This window comes from Megalops cyprinoides, chromosome 9 (assembly GCF_013368585.1).
Source record: "Megalops cyprinoides isolate fMegCyp1 chromosome 9, fMegCyp1.pri, whole genome shotgun sequence".
Taxonomy (NCBI): Eukaryota; Metazoa; Chordata; class Actinopteri; order Elopiformes; family Megalopidae; genus Megalops; species Megalops cyprinoides.
In genome coordinates this window covers 23,189,234-23,205,718 of record NC_050591.1, presented here as the reverse complement: position 1 = coordinate 23,205,718, position 16,485 = coordinate 23,189,234, and the positions used below count along the sequence as shown (strand labels likewise).

At 42.4% G+C, this 16,485-nt stretch overlaps 2 protein-coding genes across 3 annotated transcripts in view; one reads left to right on the top strand and one right to left on the bottom strand.

The window, feature by feature from the left end:
• The window catches only part of col4a4 (collagen, type IV, alpha 4), an 18,868-nt gene extending 15,169 nt beyond the window's left edge, over nt 1-3,699 (top strand). The window contains exons 33-37 of the mRNA XM_036537155.1: nt 443-580; nt 978-1,094; nt 1,278-1,466; nt 1,648-1,931; nt 2,169-3,699. Of these exons, the coding sequence (XP_036393048.1) occupies nt 443-580; nt 978-1,094; nt 1,278-1,466; nt 1,648-1,931; nt 2,169-2,429 (989 nt within the window). The 3' untranslated portion in view covers nt 2,430-3,699. The remainder of the gene's footprint in view (nt 1-442; nt 581-977; nt 1,095-1,277; nt 1,467-1,647; nt 1,932-2,168) is intronic.
• Nucleotides 3,700-6,118: 2,419 nt separating this feature from the next.
• Nucleotides 6,119-13,474, bottom strand: rhbdd1 (rhomboid domain containing 1). 2 transcript variants are annotated; one of them, XM_036536830.1, is made up of 7 exons: nt 13,236-13,474; nt 10,371-10,813; nt 9,992-10,124; nt 7,927-8,015; nt 7,627-7,689; nt 7,213-7,362; nt 6,119-6,963 (listed from the first exon to the last, which is right to left on the bottom strand). In XM_036536830.1, the coding sequence occupies exons 2-7, from the start codon at nt 10,798-10,800 to the stop codon at nt 6,860-6,862; spliced, it is 969 nt and encodes a 322-aa protein (XP_036392723.1). In that variant the 5' UTR covers nt 10,801-10,813; nt 13,236-13,474; the 3' UTR covers nt 6,119-6,859. The 2 variants fall into 2 exon arrangements, with proteins under 2 accessions (XP_036392723.1, XP_036392724.1); XM_036536831.1 differs by having other exon boundaries at nt 13,269-13,474.
• Nucleotides 13,475-16,485: the final 3,011 nt, after the last annotated feature.

The window sequence follows — 16,485 nt, the reverse complement described above, 5'->3', positions numbered from 1 at the left end:
CTATTATGCAAATAATTGTCAATTAATAGTATCATTTTCCAGGCCGACGTACAAAAACTTACCGTCCAGAATACAAAGAGCATATAAAAGTAGAGGATAGTGTACCGTATACATGAAGGCAAAACTGAACCATCCTGGCCAAGAGCACCATAAATGTCAAAGCTTTAACATTGGTTCTGCTAGTGGACACCTCCCCAATGACACTGTCCCCTTATTGCAGACTGATGCTACTGTCACCAGATATATGTCATGTCTGAGATAATGTCCCTTACATGCAAATCATTCACAGCCCTCACAAGCAGAATATTAAATGACTCAATGATGCCAACAAATGCTGCAACATTATGCAGCTGACCTCTTTAATCAAAGTCACTTTGACTATGAACGGCGAAATTCTCGTACACTCAATGTGATCCGTTTCTCCCCTGGGGTTCCTCTACAGGCCGCAAAGGTCAAAAAGGGAGCGTCATCACCTCTCTACTTCTCCCACCCCCACATGGGATCTTGGGACTCCCTGGATTACAAGGCCCTGTAGGTCTCCCTGGCAAGCCTGGCCCAATAGGAGCAGAAGGACGTAGAGGTAAGGCTCTTCAGCCATATGGGTTTCAAGACCCAGGGCTCCACCTGCACAAACAGAATCAGAGTGTCAGAGTTTGTAGCAACCAAGTTGAATGCTGAACTTACTGTGCAGGAGTGCCGAAGTAAGACTAATGCAATCCTCCAATACACTTGAATGTAGCCAATGGATACTTTTGGCACTGCACCTTGCCCAGTGTACTATAGCAGAGTGTCACTCCTTGGAAGATAGGTGCTACTTCAGGTCTGCCGGTCATCATTATTTGCTGACTTGGCTGAATCACACCCGGACCATAGTGCTCAGTCTGCGTTCAAACCGAGCACCCGAGCACCCTAACCGCTGATCTACATGGAATCTCTCAGTTTGGGTTTGAGGGATTTCTCTGTGTGTGTTATTACAGGGTTAAAGGGTTCATCAGGGTCTCCTGGGTTTCAAGGATTAGTGGGGATTCCAGGGCTGGCTGGAACCCCTGGAGATGCTGGCGTTCCTGGACAACGAGGACCTTCTGGTCCACAGGGTGAGCAAGTGGTGACCCAAGCTGAAATGCACCTGACCAACCTGTTACTCCTTCCTCTAGGCACTGTGCTCCTCCCTCCTCTTCTCCCTATACTGTTGCCCCATCCCATCTTCTCCTCCGGCTCCCCTCCCCTCCCCCCACTTCCCGCAGTGTACGAGGACTGACTATCTCTCCCTGGCACAGGCCCCCCCGGTATGGTGGGAGATCCTGGATATCCAAGCCCAAGGAGGAAGGTTAACTCGGCCTTCCTGTTGGTGATGCACAGTCAGTCAGACACACTGCCCGTGTGTCCTGAGGATATGGTCACACTGTGGAGCGGCTACAGTCTGCTGTACCTGGAGGGTCAGGAGAAGGCGCACACACAGGACTTAGGTATGCACATCAAACGAGCACCACATCTATGCATGCACACACAGGACCTAGGATGTATGGGACAGCAGGGGTACAGCTGCTAGGTAGGGGTGTATTTCTGTTAATATGTATTTTTATTTTTATTTTTCTGTGACTTTATGTATATGTATGCATGTTTGCTAACAGTGATGCTCTCCACCAGGCCATGCCGGATCATGTCTAAAAATCTTCAGCACTATGCCGTTTGCCACATGCAACGCGGCCACCTGTGACTATGCCAACGGCAATGACAAATCCTATTGGCTGTCCACCACGGCGGCCGTACCCATGATGCCCGTGTCAGGGCCAGAGATCCAGCGATACATCAGCCGCTGTGTGGTGTGTGAGGCCCCCTCTCCCACTGTCGCCGTGCACAGCCAAGACAGCAGCATTCCTCTCTGTCCCCAGCACTGGAGGAGCCTGTGGGTCGGCTACTCTTTCCTCATGGTGAGTGTGCCTGTGCGTGTGAAAAACCTCACTACTTTGTGGGAGTTACACACATTTCAATGTGTGCGTGTGGTAAAATCCATCACAAAGTTTCTGTGTGCATGTATGGTATGTTCATACATGATAAACTGTCTGTGAATTCATCTGTGTGTGTGTGTGAGATAAATATTTGTGCTAGTATCTGTGTCCCTGCAGTGTACAAGAAACAGTAAGTGAGGTGTGAGGTTTGTGCTGCAGCACACAGGGTCCGGTGACGAGGGCGGAGGGCAGTCACTGATGTCGTCAGGGAGCTGCCTGAGGGACTTCCGCAGGCAGCCCTTCATCGAGTGCCAGGGCCCGCGCGGCACCTGCCACTACTTCGCCAATGCCTACAGCTTCTGGCTGACACACGTGGGCGTGGCTGAGCAGTTCAGCCCCGCCCACCCGACAGGCCCACTGAAGGAGGAGAGGGACCAGCGTCTGCGTGCCAGCCGGTGCAGCGTCTGCATGAAGGAGTGACGGCTCCTACAAGTCGGCCTGCCCGTCCCAGACCTGCCAGCGCCACAGGCTTGCTCCTGCCAACATTCCTGTGAGAACTGCACTGAAAAATGCAAAATGATTGGTTACCTGAAAGGCTGTGACTACACCGATTGGCCATCCAAGCGGTTGGAAACACAGAGATTGGTCACCTGAAAGGCTGTGAACACACTGGTACTTATCTTCCTTTGTAATTTGTTGTATCCAAGTTCATCCAATGAACCTACTTGACAAAATATAAAAGGTAAAACATTTTATAAAAAAAAATCTCTACAGTAGTAATGTACTCAGTAATGTGTATTTCCATTTGGCTGGGATCTCCAGAGTCAGTAAGGCTTGTTTTCATTGGCTGAAAAGTCTATTGGGGACTGCTGGGACAGGTGGCGCACAGGTACATGAGCTGTGGGTGCATTCCAATCTGCTTCCTCGTACCTATACCCCCTAAGAAGTGACCATTTCGCATGAGGTCACAGAGTGTCCAGGAGAGAAGGTGGCACAGGAACACATCATAGTACAACAGTTCTGTGTTAATACCCAGGGTTTAATTCTTTAACACTTGAAAAAATGCTACAGAGGCAAAATATTGGGTCCCATTTTTGATTAAGTGGCCCTAATATCCATGTGTCTGCACTGTATCTACATAGACACTACTTTGTATTTGTATCGTAACTACTGTGTTCATACACATTGTGGTTGTAACATGAGTGTAATTACACAAACAGGTTTAATAAATGTAATATGTAAAATGTAATATGTAAAAGTGTGTATGTGCAAAGTAGTTATGCTGTACCTATGTCTTTATGAGATATTTCAACAGTGTTTTCTGAGAATGAAATTAAGAGGTCACTTCCTGAGAGAGTTTGCTATTTTTGGCACTCAGGCAAAGCAGACAGGGCAAACTAAAGTTACCTTACCTCTCTCTAAGGATTAGGGGGGCCCTTTTGATGGTGCTGAGGGTAGAATGGAGCTGTTGGAATGCAGTTTGTCTCTACAGGGCATACCCGAGTGCTGTCCAAAATTCTGTATGCTCACCTGAGGGCACTCGCCAAGGTGCCTTGAGGTGTGCATCCTCGGCTGCGTGCGCTCACCTGCATGTGCTCATGTGTAGCCTATACTCTTCATTGTTAGTACAGAGTGGATATAAATTTGTTGTACAACAGTTGCAGTAGGAGCTTTTCTATCTCCTATATCTGACTTTAAGATTCTCCCAGTGCCCACACACACACACACACACACACACACACACACTAAACATACAGTTCACATGCAAGCACATTTTTAAACTTTACAGTATTTTTAAACATGAATATGCCATCTTTCCCTCCTCTTCATAATCCTCAAATACTCTTATGAGGTGTGGCCTCTATCATGTACTGCTTTCAGGGGTGTGGCCTGTTTCTAGACTGAAAAATACAAGCGTTAAGTCTACCACTGGTCCCACAGTGATGGTGTGATAGTTAATAGTATTACCTCAGAGGTTCATAAACCTCCCAGGTAAAACCCCCGAGAGACCCCCCACCCCCCACCCCAACAAGCCCCACCCCAACTCACACATTCAGCATACTAACACATACATCTAAGCATAACTATTACAAATACAGTGTTAAATACAAGTACTATTCACATGTATAACAGATTATATGACTTAAAATGCAGCCTTTTTCTCCATGTTTTTTTAATTTTGCATTATTTTCTATTGTCTGTACATATGTTTGCACTGTCGAACAAACAGGATTGCTTTATATTTTTACTGTAAATGTCAAGAGTATTTATTTAGGTATAGATAATTTTGGTGCTATTTGAAATGGTGAACATGGTCTCTCCGAAGAGGAGAGAAAGCCATGAATGACTTTAGTTTGCTGTCAGAAGTTTTGCCTTGCATATTTGCCTTTGCATGGCAAATATGCAATAAGGGAGGGAAACAAAGGGTATTGAATGGCCCCTCCAACACTCACCTTAACACAAGTGTCATTGACACACAGTTCAGATCAAATGTTCAATGAAAATGTTAATGAGCACTTGAACACTTAGTTAAATTTAGTGAATAAATGGCTGTGATTAAAACCTCATTCCATACAGGATTAAAAATCACTGCTTTGAGTTTTTAACCAATTTATCTTTTATTACCAAAACCTCGGTTTATTTCACTTTAAATTGGATGCTGATTCTGGCCAATAAGGGACATCATGGTGTAATTGAAAAGCTGTCGCCAACCATATCAAGTAAACTGTAAAAAAAAAAAAAAAAAAAAAGTCACCCTAACTACTATTTACTATTTGCTTCATGATGTGGCTACTTGCATCAGATTGTAGAGGTATAAACACCCGTGTATGAATGTGAGCAAGGTGGTAGAAAACTTCAGTGAAGTGGAAATCAGCGAAGGTCTTTTCCGTCCCATTGTATAAGCATGCTAGCGGCATGCTCTGCAGCAAACATTTTCAGAAAACATGACTATGTTCTCACTCAGTTATTCAGAAATTGTCAGGTGTTTTTGTGGTGACTGAAACTGAAAATTTTACATTCTGTTAACCACTCTGTACTTTTGATTTTTCATTGATGTTAAAAAAGAGATCACACGTTCATTACTGAGGGTTGGCATATTGCTAGATGACTATTAATCGGTTTGGTTGCGTTGATCAAGTTGAGTGGACAAAAAAGGCCTCACTAAAAAGGATATGACATCATGTGGTCATGGTGGACCCTTATTGGACAAAATAGGTGCCCATATTTAACCTAAGACCCCACCAGCTGCTTTGCATGAATGCCACACTAATCTGATGCCCGTCAATACACTATTCATATCACTACACAGGAATATTTGTGCAGAGAGTAGAAACATTCATATACTTCACCTCTCGGTTGTATTTTTAGTCATTTCAGTTTAGGATTTAAGCAGCTGTTGTTTCTAAAAGGAGCATCTTTATTTTTGGCTCGCTGAACTTTTAAAAATGACATCAGTTTACAGATGCCTGTAAACCCCTCAGAGCCCATGGGTTCCTGAAGCCACTCCTTTAGATCATATACGAAATGGTGCTTTAATCTCATGTGAACAGGGTGGACACAAGGGGGCGCTCAGATGCATAGCCGATTCAGAAAAGAGCCAATCTGGTGAGAAATGACCCACTATCTTTCTGTCTGTCCAACTTTAATGAACTGTACGTGAAACAATAAAGATGAATCTTCCATAAGTTATTAACCCTGAAAGTAATGCTCCCACTAACACTCATACATCTTTCAGCAAATACCAGTATTTTAAAGCCATTGTATGTGGACTTTCTAAAAGGTCAAATAAATGCATCTAATCTCAAAAACTTGACTCTTTCTTTGAAGACACCATGGCATAGCAACTTGGGCTCTGTTGAGGGCAGGGTTAGGGTCAAGGAACTGACTATCTTCTGTGCAATAGTTATACCAGAAAATAAAACCAAAACCTCAGACCTTATTTTATAAATTTGTTATGAATAACAGGTCAGCCGTTCACACACTGTTATACATGACCAGTTTTTCATACAGGATTCACTCAAAGGCTTAAGCATAGATGTATTTATTTGATCCCATAAATAGACTTGACAGCAAACCATAGAACATAATACAATTGCATTAAGTTCAAAGGATCTTTGAAAAAATGCATACATATATGAAAAATATGGGTAAAAATACATGCCCTTAAATGACATTATATCTCTTAATAATTTAACATTTTTGAGATCTGCAAATGTCCCTCCTTTACTAACAACAAAGAACTTAACATAAAAGCATACCTCCCTTCTTGGCTCACTAGTGTTGGTTCTCCAGCAACACTCTCTGGTGGAAGGAGGTCATGTTACATCTTTACATTCATGAGGTCCACCAAGTGAAGCCTTGAGAGCAGATGTTCAGGGGGTTCAGGGGCTCAATCCATCAGTGTAAGATGTAAACAGTCACTGCTGTCCTTACCTGCTTTGCAGTCTCTCGGTTACATGGAATATGTGTCCAACACACTTAACAGAAAACTGGACAGGTTGCTTTTTTGTAGAAAATATGAGAAGAAAATGGTATATGGCACAGATTTTAAAAGTGAGCAATTCATTTTATCAATTGCTATCAGAGTGAGATTGGCTGAAACTGGGTTTGTTCCAAAAGATGTTAACAGTAACATAAATACAAATGTGCACAAACACTGGCTACTGTTCCAACTGAGAAACAAGAGCTAAAAAAGTTCCTGTTTAAAGCCTGTCCCAAAGACAAAATCCCTCTTATGTTGCTATGGAGACTGTACCCCTGCCAGTCAGACTGAACACATCAAAAAATTTCAAATCTGAATAGAACAGCAAAGCTTACAGCATTAACCCTTTCCAGCCCAAACTCATCCTGATGAATATCCGATGACGTTGTGTCCCGGTGGTCGATTCCTCTCAAACAGGTGCCACACCTCAGCGGGCAAATCTCTGCAGTCTGTGCTGTCGGAGCTCCTCCATACTCCCTGGCTCTGGTGGGATGTTAAACCCATACGCTGGTCTAGCTTGAGTGGCGCGCCCTGGAGGACACGAAGGACAAGTCACTGCAGACAGGGAAGAATTACCTACAGCTGGGAGCAATGCAGTACTTCTTATGATCTAAGAACCTGCAAAACCACCATACACAGACAGGGAGTATTGAAATCTAGAACACTGACCATCTCTACCAGCAGAGGGCAACAGAGAACAGAGCAACAGATGAGTGGGTGGTGGCACTCATTCCCTCTCCCCTGTGATTCACCTGCAATCCCGCAGTGTGGACCACTCACCTCTGTCTCTCAAACTGGCCCTAATGGCAGCCTCATACTGCTCATCTTCTGACAGGCCAGCAGTGTAGGGGTGCAGATTTGGGTCAGCCTGGGAGCGCCAATTCTGGGCATAGGGAAAATTCCCATGGGTCCCGTTGTAACCACTGAATCCTGTAAGGTAAAACAGAGAAAGAGAATCAGGCAAACAGGGGCATGACAAAACACCACCTCAACTGACACTGACCTATGTGTCTGTGAATGAAATCTTCGAGCAACCATTACCAAGTGAATGGAAGTGAAGTGATTCCATTACTTACATTCTGCAAAATCAGATGAATGTGTTTATTATTGCTTTGTTGCGGACATGAAAGAATAGAAAACAACAGAAAACAAAGGGATACAGACACACACATTCATACAGACTCGCAGAAATACCTGAGGAACTGTAGTAAGTTCTTTGTCCTGTAGTGTATCCATTTGATCCACCCATCAAAAACCCTGAAACAAAATCTTCACTAATTGCCAATTCTTACATGTAGGCAAAACAACAAAGCCACAAACATGCCAAAATATGTCCAAGAAACATTTCAATAAACTGTGAAATTAGAGATTACACACAAATTGCAATAAAACTATATTTGAGTGAATGTTGAATCCTTAGGAAATGTTTTCTTTTTTCCCCACAGTCGAAGGTGGAAAGGGCAGGTCAGAAAGAGAGGGTTATGAGAGACATACCTGCACATGTTTTCATGACAGACTTCAGAGGACCATGGGTGTAGAGAAGCCCCACAAGAATACCAGCCAGGTGTCCCACAAATGAGGTCCTGTGGGATCAAGGCTCAGTTTAGTCCCTTTCCATACCTTTTTTGCTCATTTGCACACACCCTGTCCTGAAAAGCAATTGCAATCACACACAGGCTGCACTCTTCTCCCAGTAAAGTTGGCCTCCACTTTGCTGTAATCGCAGGTATTCTACAGAGAAGGCGCATTCCATTGTGCTTCAGATGCATGCCCAACACTGCACACAATAGCAGTTAGCCTCTGAACCCACTCACTTCTACTAGATCATGATTATTACCAGTGCAGCGAGTGGTATTCATATTTGTAAAGTGTGTGGGGGTTTTTTTTGGATGATTTTTTTACGATGTGATACAGGCAGTCCCCAATTTACAGCCATGCAATTTACAATAATTTGTGTTTATATGTTTACAGAAATGGCATCATAATTCTTTTAAGACAAAAAAAGCTATGTTACTATGCTATGCTATGTTAAAAAAGCTAAGCTACTATGAGCAGGAATGGGTTGTGAGATCAGGAACAAGAGGAAAAGCAAAGTAAAAAGACTGAAAAGGCAACTATGATTTTTTTAAGGGGGGGGGTATGTCTGTTTGGGTTGTGTGTTGTCTTTCTTGTTAACTGAGGAGGCAGGGCTAAATAAGGTTGACATTTTATCCTTTCAATGTGTACACTGATTTGTGTCATTATTGAGAACCATGCTTTGCATCTTGCCATTTTCCACGTACTGTTTGCTATCACACAGCGCATGGTACAATACTGAATATTTGTACTGTACTTCATGTGTTTGTACTTGAAGTATATTCAAAAGTTCAAAGGTTTTCACTGTAGTAACGTCTTATAAACATTTCAATTAATCTGAAAATCTGATGTCACCTTTTTCTCCATCATATTCCTAACGTGTTCTGCTCCCAATTATAATAATGAGATTGTGATGGAAATAAGATGTGGTTTCCAGAAAATTATGATGTTGTAAAAGCACGGACTGCCTGTACAGGTTGTCATAGACTCATGTTTAACATGTCATTTTAGCTATATTAGAGAGGAGGTGTTAATGATTTCACCACATTCTATTATGCATTATTGACCAAGGTACACTATATGGACAAAAGTATTTGGACGCCTGACCATTACATTGTAATGACATTATTTTGAAATACATATACTTTAATATGGAGTTGGTCCCCCTTTTGCAACTATAACAGCTTCCACTCTTCTTGGAAGGGTTTCCACAAGATTTTGGAGTGTTTCTGTGGGAATTCATTCTGTAGAGCATTTATGAGGTCAGGCACATTTATGAGGTCAGGCACTGTTGGTCAAGAAGGCCTGGCTCGCAATCTCCGTTCCAGTTCATCCCAAAGGTGTTCGATGGGGTTGAGGTCAGGGCTCTGTGCGGGCCAATCAAGTTCTTCCACACCAAACTCATCAAACCATGTCTTTATAGTCCTTGCCTTGTGCACTGGGGCACAGTCATGTTATAATAGAAAAGGGCCTTCCCCAAACTGTTGCCACAAAGTAGGAAGCATAGCATTGTCCAAAATGTCTTAGTATGCTGAAGCATTAACATTGCCCTTCACTGGAGATAATGGGCCTAGCCCAAACCCTGAAAAACAGGTGTGGCCAAATACTTTTGTCCATATAGTGTACATACGTCAGTCAAACACATTTACATTACACATAATGTGAATGAGCAGACAGCACAGCTTTCACATTCAGTGAAAGATTTTGTTATGGGTGCCAAAAGGGGGCAGTATAGTGAGGTGAAAAACTGTCAGATGCTCCTTGCCAATCAGAATTGATCTTGACAAGCCTGATCTAGACATGTCTGCTATATATGAAAACACTACCTCTTTCCAAATTTTCCATGAACTGAAAATGAGAAAATGTGATTTACTTGTAATAAAACACACAATTACTGAATAAATGAACTACTACTGAATGAATACAAGGAAATTGATGAAAAGGCACAGGCTGCCACTGGAAGCCTGGAACCACCTGAACTCACCCTGGTGACATCACATGGATCAGGATCAGCTCTGCCCAACAAGCAAACTTATTGGACACCGGCATGCCCATCACGTTAGTCACTCCACCCGGGTAGTAATAGTTATTCACGACCTTTAGACCAAACAGCACTCCTGAAAGACACTTCCTTGTCACGTCATTGTCATATCAGCAGAAGAGATCTGGTTCATATTCTTGTTTCTGCTGTAAAGTGTCAGAAGTCTTTATACAATCAACAGTCTTGGTGCTACAGTAAAACGTTCACCTAGAGGAGACCAAATCAAATGAGAATACTACCACTATCACTCCCCACCATCTACCAGAACCCTTCCACACACACACACACACACACACACACACACACACACACACACACACACCTGAGAAGCCCACTGCACACTGCATGTTGTAGGAGAAGTCGTGGGTGAGCTCCGAGAGGGCCCACTGCAGCAGCAGATAGACCACCCCCGTGAGCAAGGAGAAGACCGTCAGGATGTAGGCAAACCAGGCCCCGCCCAGCCGCTGCTCCAGCCGCGTACCCTTCCACAGCAGGGACACCATGTTGTAGTACAGGTGCCAGTCGTCTGCATGGTGCAGGGGGGAGAGCAGGAGGCGGCGCCAGTCCCCGCCCCGGCAGGTCTCCACACTGACACACGCCTGCAGCAGGGGCGTCAGCGGGAACAGGAACAGGTAGACGTTAAGCCCCAGTGCCGCAAGGGTCACAGGGGGGATGTTGTTCACCCCCATCTGGAATATTTGAGAGGCCAGCAGCAGCAGGCCCAGGTTGCCTCCCCTTTGTCTGTTCCTCATCCTTACCCAACACCTACAATTCAAAGAATTTAACAAAAAAAAAACATATTTATGATATATTGCAATCTCAAAATAAAGATGTCAGACATACGGATAAAATCATATAAAACTCTCTGAGACCTGTTTTCTGACAGCCGAATGAGGTGTGGTGGCTGGAGTGAATATAGAAATACTTCTGCTCATGGCACTGATGCATGGCACTGCAGGAAGGAACAAACAACTGATCCCCGTTGCTCCCTCTGCTGAGAACTACAGTAAACGATTAAATGGAGACAGGACTGTCCTGTTTCAAGCACAACTGTCCCACACGTGCATCCACCCACTCACATGCAACCATCCACTCATGCGTGTGGGTTCACAGGAAAGAGTGGGGGAAGCCATTCACAGCTCTCGGAATCTAAATGGAAAACTTCAATGCTTTCATCCTAAATTCTTCCTTTGACCTTGTCGTCTGCTGCACAAAATCACAGAAAAAATACAGACAAGGGGAATGTTGTTGAGTTTCTCCAGCGACTTCCAAAACATGCTGTCGCCCCCGAGATGTACAAATTTTCATCGCTGGTTTGAATCGGGCCATTGTGCGCCGCCCGGCAGCCACGCGCCCGACATCTCTGCGCCACCCACGTAAAGTAAATGAAGGGCAGGAGCGAGTGAGAGCACTGCTGGCCCACAGACACACACACAAACACACACACACACAGCAGCTGTTTGTGCTCTCGGGGTCTGCGATGTCAGGAATGCACCAGCACAGCAATCCTGCATCAGCTGCAATTGAGAAACCATTTAGACCCAGACATGGCTGTGAAAGAGCTCCCTGAGGCCAGGGCAAGGACAATATGTGCATCAAACACGGGACTGTCTGCCTGAGGTGCTGCTGCGTAACAAAGATTTATGCCCATGCAGGCCGTGTTCCATCTTTTTTATGCATAACTTGGATTGCAATACATTTCAAGCTTGCCAACGCAAAAGAACCTTGTGCATTTGTTATTGTGTTGATACAACTCTGTTTTACAGACCTAAAATGAACACCGTGGAAGCCTTGTGTCATGGTCATATCAAACCCAACATGTTTAGATGATCAGATTAGCCATTCAGGACTCTCCTTGTCTGTGTGACCTGAGAGGGGGCCATCCTGTCAATGTGGTTTAATGCTGCTTGCGGAGTCTGATGAAGATGCTCATCGTAGCCCTTAATTTTATGACTTGGTTGTTCTAACGAGTGGATAAACTGAGAAACTACTGGTTCAAGACTCATTTCATGTTTTGTTTCCACTAATAAGTAACTTTCAAGTAAATAAGTTCTGTGCATTGTAGATGTTTTCCATCTATAATTTGGCTTAGTGTATCAACCAAAAGTGACCCCAGTCTACACAGCGACTGTAGATCCATATCCTCAACACTGTCTTCTACCCATTGTCCAATGCATATCATAATTAAAAATAAAATAAAAAAAAAAGCTTGACAAGGCTTCCTTACTGCATTGGCTGATACTCCAGACAACCATACCAGGAATCCATACATACAGTATGCAAGACATATCAACATAACCTTAATTAAATAATTGATTTCTATTAAGTTATCATGCATAGGTTTAAAAAAATTTTATTTTTAATTTTGACAAATTCCTACTTCAATTAAAAGTTAGGTACCTCAAAAGACAGATGCAGATTTCAGCCAATATTCATGTCTAGCACATCCTATTGACTTAAGGATTCAAGGAGTAACGCTCGGCTGTATGTTTTAATAATGTTCCCAGCCACGGTTAATATCAGCTGGTTAGATGACTGCATACTTATAGGTTACTATACCATAACTATTGATATTTTAAATAAAACATTAACTACCTTCCTGATCCATACGGCTAACAGACTAGATACCTTCTGTCGATTTAGTCTTGATGTTTATCCCATCGTTTATTTTACAGCATACTTTTGTCACACTTTATCCCACTGTTAGCAAAGGTAGGAAAAACTGTTTGCTGAGTTGATGTCAAATGTGTACGCGACAAGTAAAGGTAAAATTATTGGAAAAATCACGAAAAACATCACAACTTGTATAAAGTCGTGTGGTCGATTCCTACTGGCTGACTAGCAAATTAGCTCGCTCGCTGTCTGCGTCTGACGTTTGACGCAATTCGTTTAATGTCATCAGACGCACGTAGCTGACTCACTCACGATCTATCATGATCTATCACAACAAACAAAACGACCTAACAAAATATAGTTTATTCAAAGCTGCTAACCACTACCATAACGATATATTGTAAGCCTACTGAGGCGCTGGCTCCAACAAATTAAGTACACAATGTTAACTACCCCTCAGATAACTTAATCTAGAAATAATACACTAGGTAGTTGCGTAAAGCATTAACTGCAGTTTAGTACCTAACGTAAACAAAAGACCGAATTATGATCACACTAAACTTGTTTTCATCACCTTTAAATAGTACTGTAGCGGACTTTGTGGTACCGAATATATTGCTTCAGGTTTCTTCCTCCGCCAGTACTGTGCGCCTGTGAAGTTTGTCCAATCGTATTCGACTCCGATTGAGGTCTACTTGGGACAAGAGCTGGCAACTTCACATCTTTCAAGTCGGAAGCATGTATATGAACGGAAGTCTTACACACGTCAGTTCAGAAGTTTCTTTCATCCACTTTCGTCATGGCTTACTCAGAATAGTGAAATAAAACTGACGAATTGGTCACGTGCTTTTACGATAAGCCCTCCCTCACGAGAACTTTCTGCATGCTACGCGTAAGACTCAAATACCCATCCAAGAAGAAGACCACTGTATACAGATATACAGTATTGTGATTGTGCGACATGAACGACCGATTTGATTAAGTGAATAGGGGTTTAAACAATTACACAGAAATGCTAGAGTGTTTATCTTGCACATGAAACATTATAACCATTTAAACACAACGCATGAAACTGCCCGTGAAAATGAAAGCAATGCGCACTCTCCGTACCTTTCGGTGTAATATACAATGTATGGCTAAATGCAAGGACTAAATTAAAGACGTGATTAAATTTTGGGAGGAAATACCCCAGTGATAACACATTACACCAATAGCATATCTCAACAGAAGAGAATATGTTTTTATCTGAAAGGCACAATCCCACCAAAAGAAAAATTAAAGTCACCTTGTCACTCCACCCACTTGTGTCCTGCATGTTATTGGTTTTGGAGGGAAATCTGTAATCTAATTATACTTTGGAGTATTGGATTAGGTTAATCAAGGGAAGTGAAGCTCCTCATTACCTTTTTTAGTTATTATTATTCAAGTGTCAAAACTCACTGCAGTTCCTCCACATGGCCAAGTTCAAGCTCTCATAGCAAATTACAATTTACCAAACCAGGGATTAGTTTCTGAACATCAGGAAATAAATTTATTTATAGGAACTGCTACCTGGACCAACATTCACCAATGGAAACTAGAATGCAGCCACCAAAATGTACTGTAAGACATTCAACTAACTACACAGGTTTTACATGAAAATGACAAGAGTTGTTACCAGCTACAGATATAGCCAGCTACTTTAGCATAATAACACATGCATTTCTCCTTTCTACACTGCAGTGATGCCAATGTGAACACTATGTATGTGTCTATGGTTTTGTTTGCTGTCCTACTCATTCAAAAAACAACTTAACCAAGGGATTTTGATTAAAAAGTGAGAACAGGTGAGGGTCAGACTCTGTTCCTTGGGGGACTCCTGTGGGAACGCTGTGTAATGAGACAGAATATACCAGATAATCTAGAAGAAGCATCAAGAGACGTGAGAAGAGATCCGATTAAAGCCAGTTCTCGACCTATCCACCTCTACACGACTTATTAAGAATGCATCAGTATTAACTCTTGAATGCAGTTCAAGAGGAAGTTGGACATGTAGTTAAATAATACACATTTGCGAGTCTCAAAGAGGAATGGGAAAGGGAAGACTGGATGGTAGTTATGAACAGCATAGTTGTAGAAAAAAAGGTTTCAAATGAGGTGTGACACAAGCCTTGTTTAAAGCAACAATAACCCACTTGTCCAGCTAAAGTGCATATATGAACAATTTACATTTAGTGTGTATTGTGCATTAATGCTAACCGGACCGGGTAATTGATAACTATTTACAATGTAGCACACCATGACAGAAACATGTAAACACAAATAAGATCACAGTTGTCATGTGTACTCAGCCAAGGAGAAAATTAAATTACAGAGTCATGCACACACAAACAAGGATCCATGTGAAGTAGCTGCTCCAATTGAATATCTGTCTCCCCTGAAATCGTACAGAACATGACTTTGCTCCAGCTGAATCCTGCCAATGATTTTTTACAAAGTCCAAATTTTTGCATATTCCCTAATTGAAATATGTTAACTCATCAATGTGAGTAAGAGCTAGACATTTAAGAACATAACAAAAAAAAAAAATGCTGGATTTGTGGAATTTGCTTGTTTCCCCTCCAATATGGGCTGCTGTGGTATGCAGTGTAGTGGGTGCATCTCACAGGAAAGCAGGGGGTGAGGTTAGGATTCTGGTTAAGTTTTGAACCAATTTCTTGGGACCGCTTAGCCCAGCTGGTGAGCTCCAGCTTGGGAGTGGAGCTGGGCAATTGCTTTCCCCCTGGTGGGTGCCTTGTGGCCAGGCATGCCAAGTGCTAATGGCACTATTTGCAGAGCAAAGACCACGTACTAGAAGTGTAACACAACAATGGGACTGGGACTCATATTAATAGACTTAACTGAACAGGACTTGAGCTCATCTACAGAGGACAATTTCACACAGACCCACTTCAAGTCCAAAGAAAATATTTGTTGTACCTCATCAAAATGTTTTAACAAAATATGATGGGTTTTCTTCGCCTATTATTCCTAAATGCATTTTGTTAACAATGAGCTATAAAATTCAACATTTAGTAGTCTACATTTCAGCACAACGTTATCGGGCAACTGGTTAAATGTAAACGATTCCTTGAGTGCATTTTAAAAATGCTGTAACTTATATAACACTTATGTTCTTTTGTTCTGCAAGTCCCCCTGGATAAGAGCGTCTGCTAAATGCATGTAATGCAATGTAATAGGTCGTTGTGACGAGGTCAATTTTGACCTGCCAGTAACGTTACTGCAATGTTGCAGTTCAAAATCATCGCAACGTGCTAATGAACAATATCGACCGCACTGTCCACAACATGCAAGTTAGGAGGTTCTCTGATTTTAGGAACATAAATTAGTAGACTGGTGCATATTTGAAATGTCTCACCTGTCGGTCTAACTTTGCGTTTCGTAAAAACTGAGAAATATATGCCCTGGTAAGCTATTTGTCTACAAAAGCACGTGGCTGGGAACTCCCACCCTTTATGCGCACCGAATTTCGCTATCTAAATTAACGCTACTTTTTCAAGTAAACTACAAGCAATCTTACACAATCTAATTCAGTGTATATGGGGTACAGGGACTGAATAGTGCTAATTCATTCACAGGAATTGTCTACTTTGAAAAAGATGATAACAGTGGAGAACGTCTAACAAATTAGCAAATAATAGCCAGCAAGTCCACTTACACGCTAGCCGCATTCGTGAGAAATTCCATTAAGTAACATTAGTTGCTAGTAACCTCACTGGTCAATTTCAAATAAAACAAATCACTCTATGAAAGGAGCAATCAGAATACTTTCGTTACAGCTATTT

Bases quoted from the DNA above. Each gene is read 5' to 3' on its own strand.
- rhbdd1 (XM_036536830.1), bottom strand. From the start codon at position 10,800: ATGAGGAACAGACAAAGGGGAGGCAACCTGGGCCTGCTGCTGCTGGCC. The intron at 7,363-7,626 runs GTATTTCTGCGA...TTTACCTTACAG, and splicing joins AACTTACTACAGTTCCTCAG to GATTCAGTGGTTACAACGGG. The intron at 6,964-7,212 runs GTGAGTGGTCCA...CGTGTCCTCCAG, and splicing joins GGCCAGTTTGAGAGACAGAG to GGCGCGCCACTCAAGCTAGA.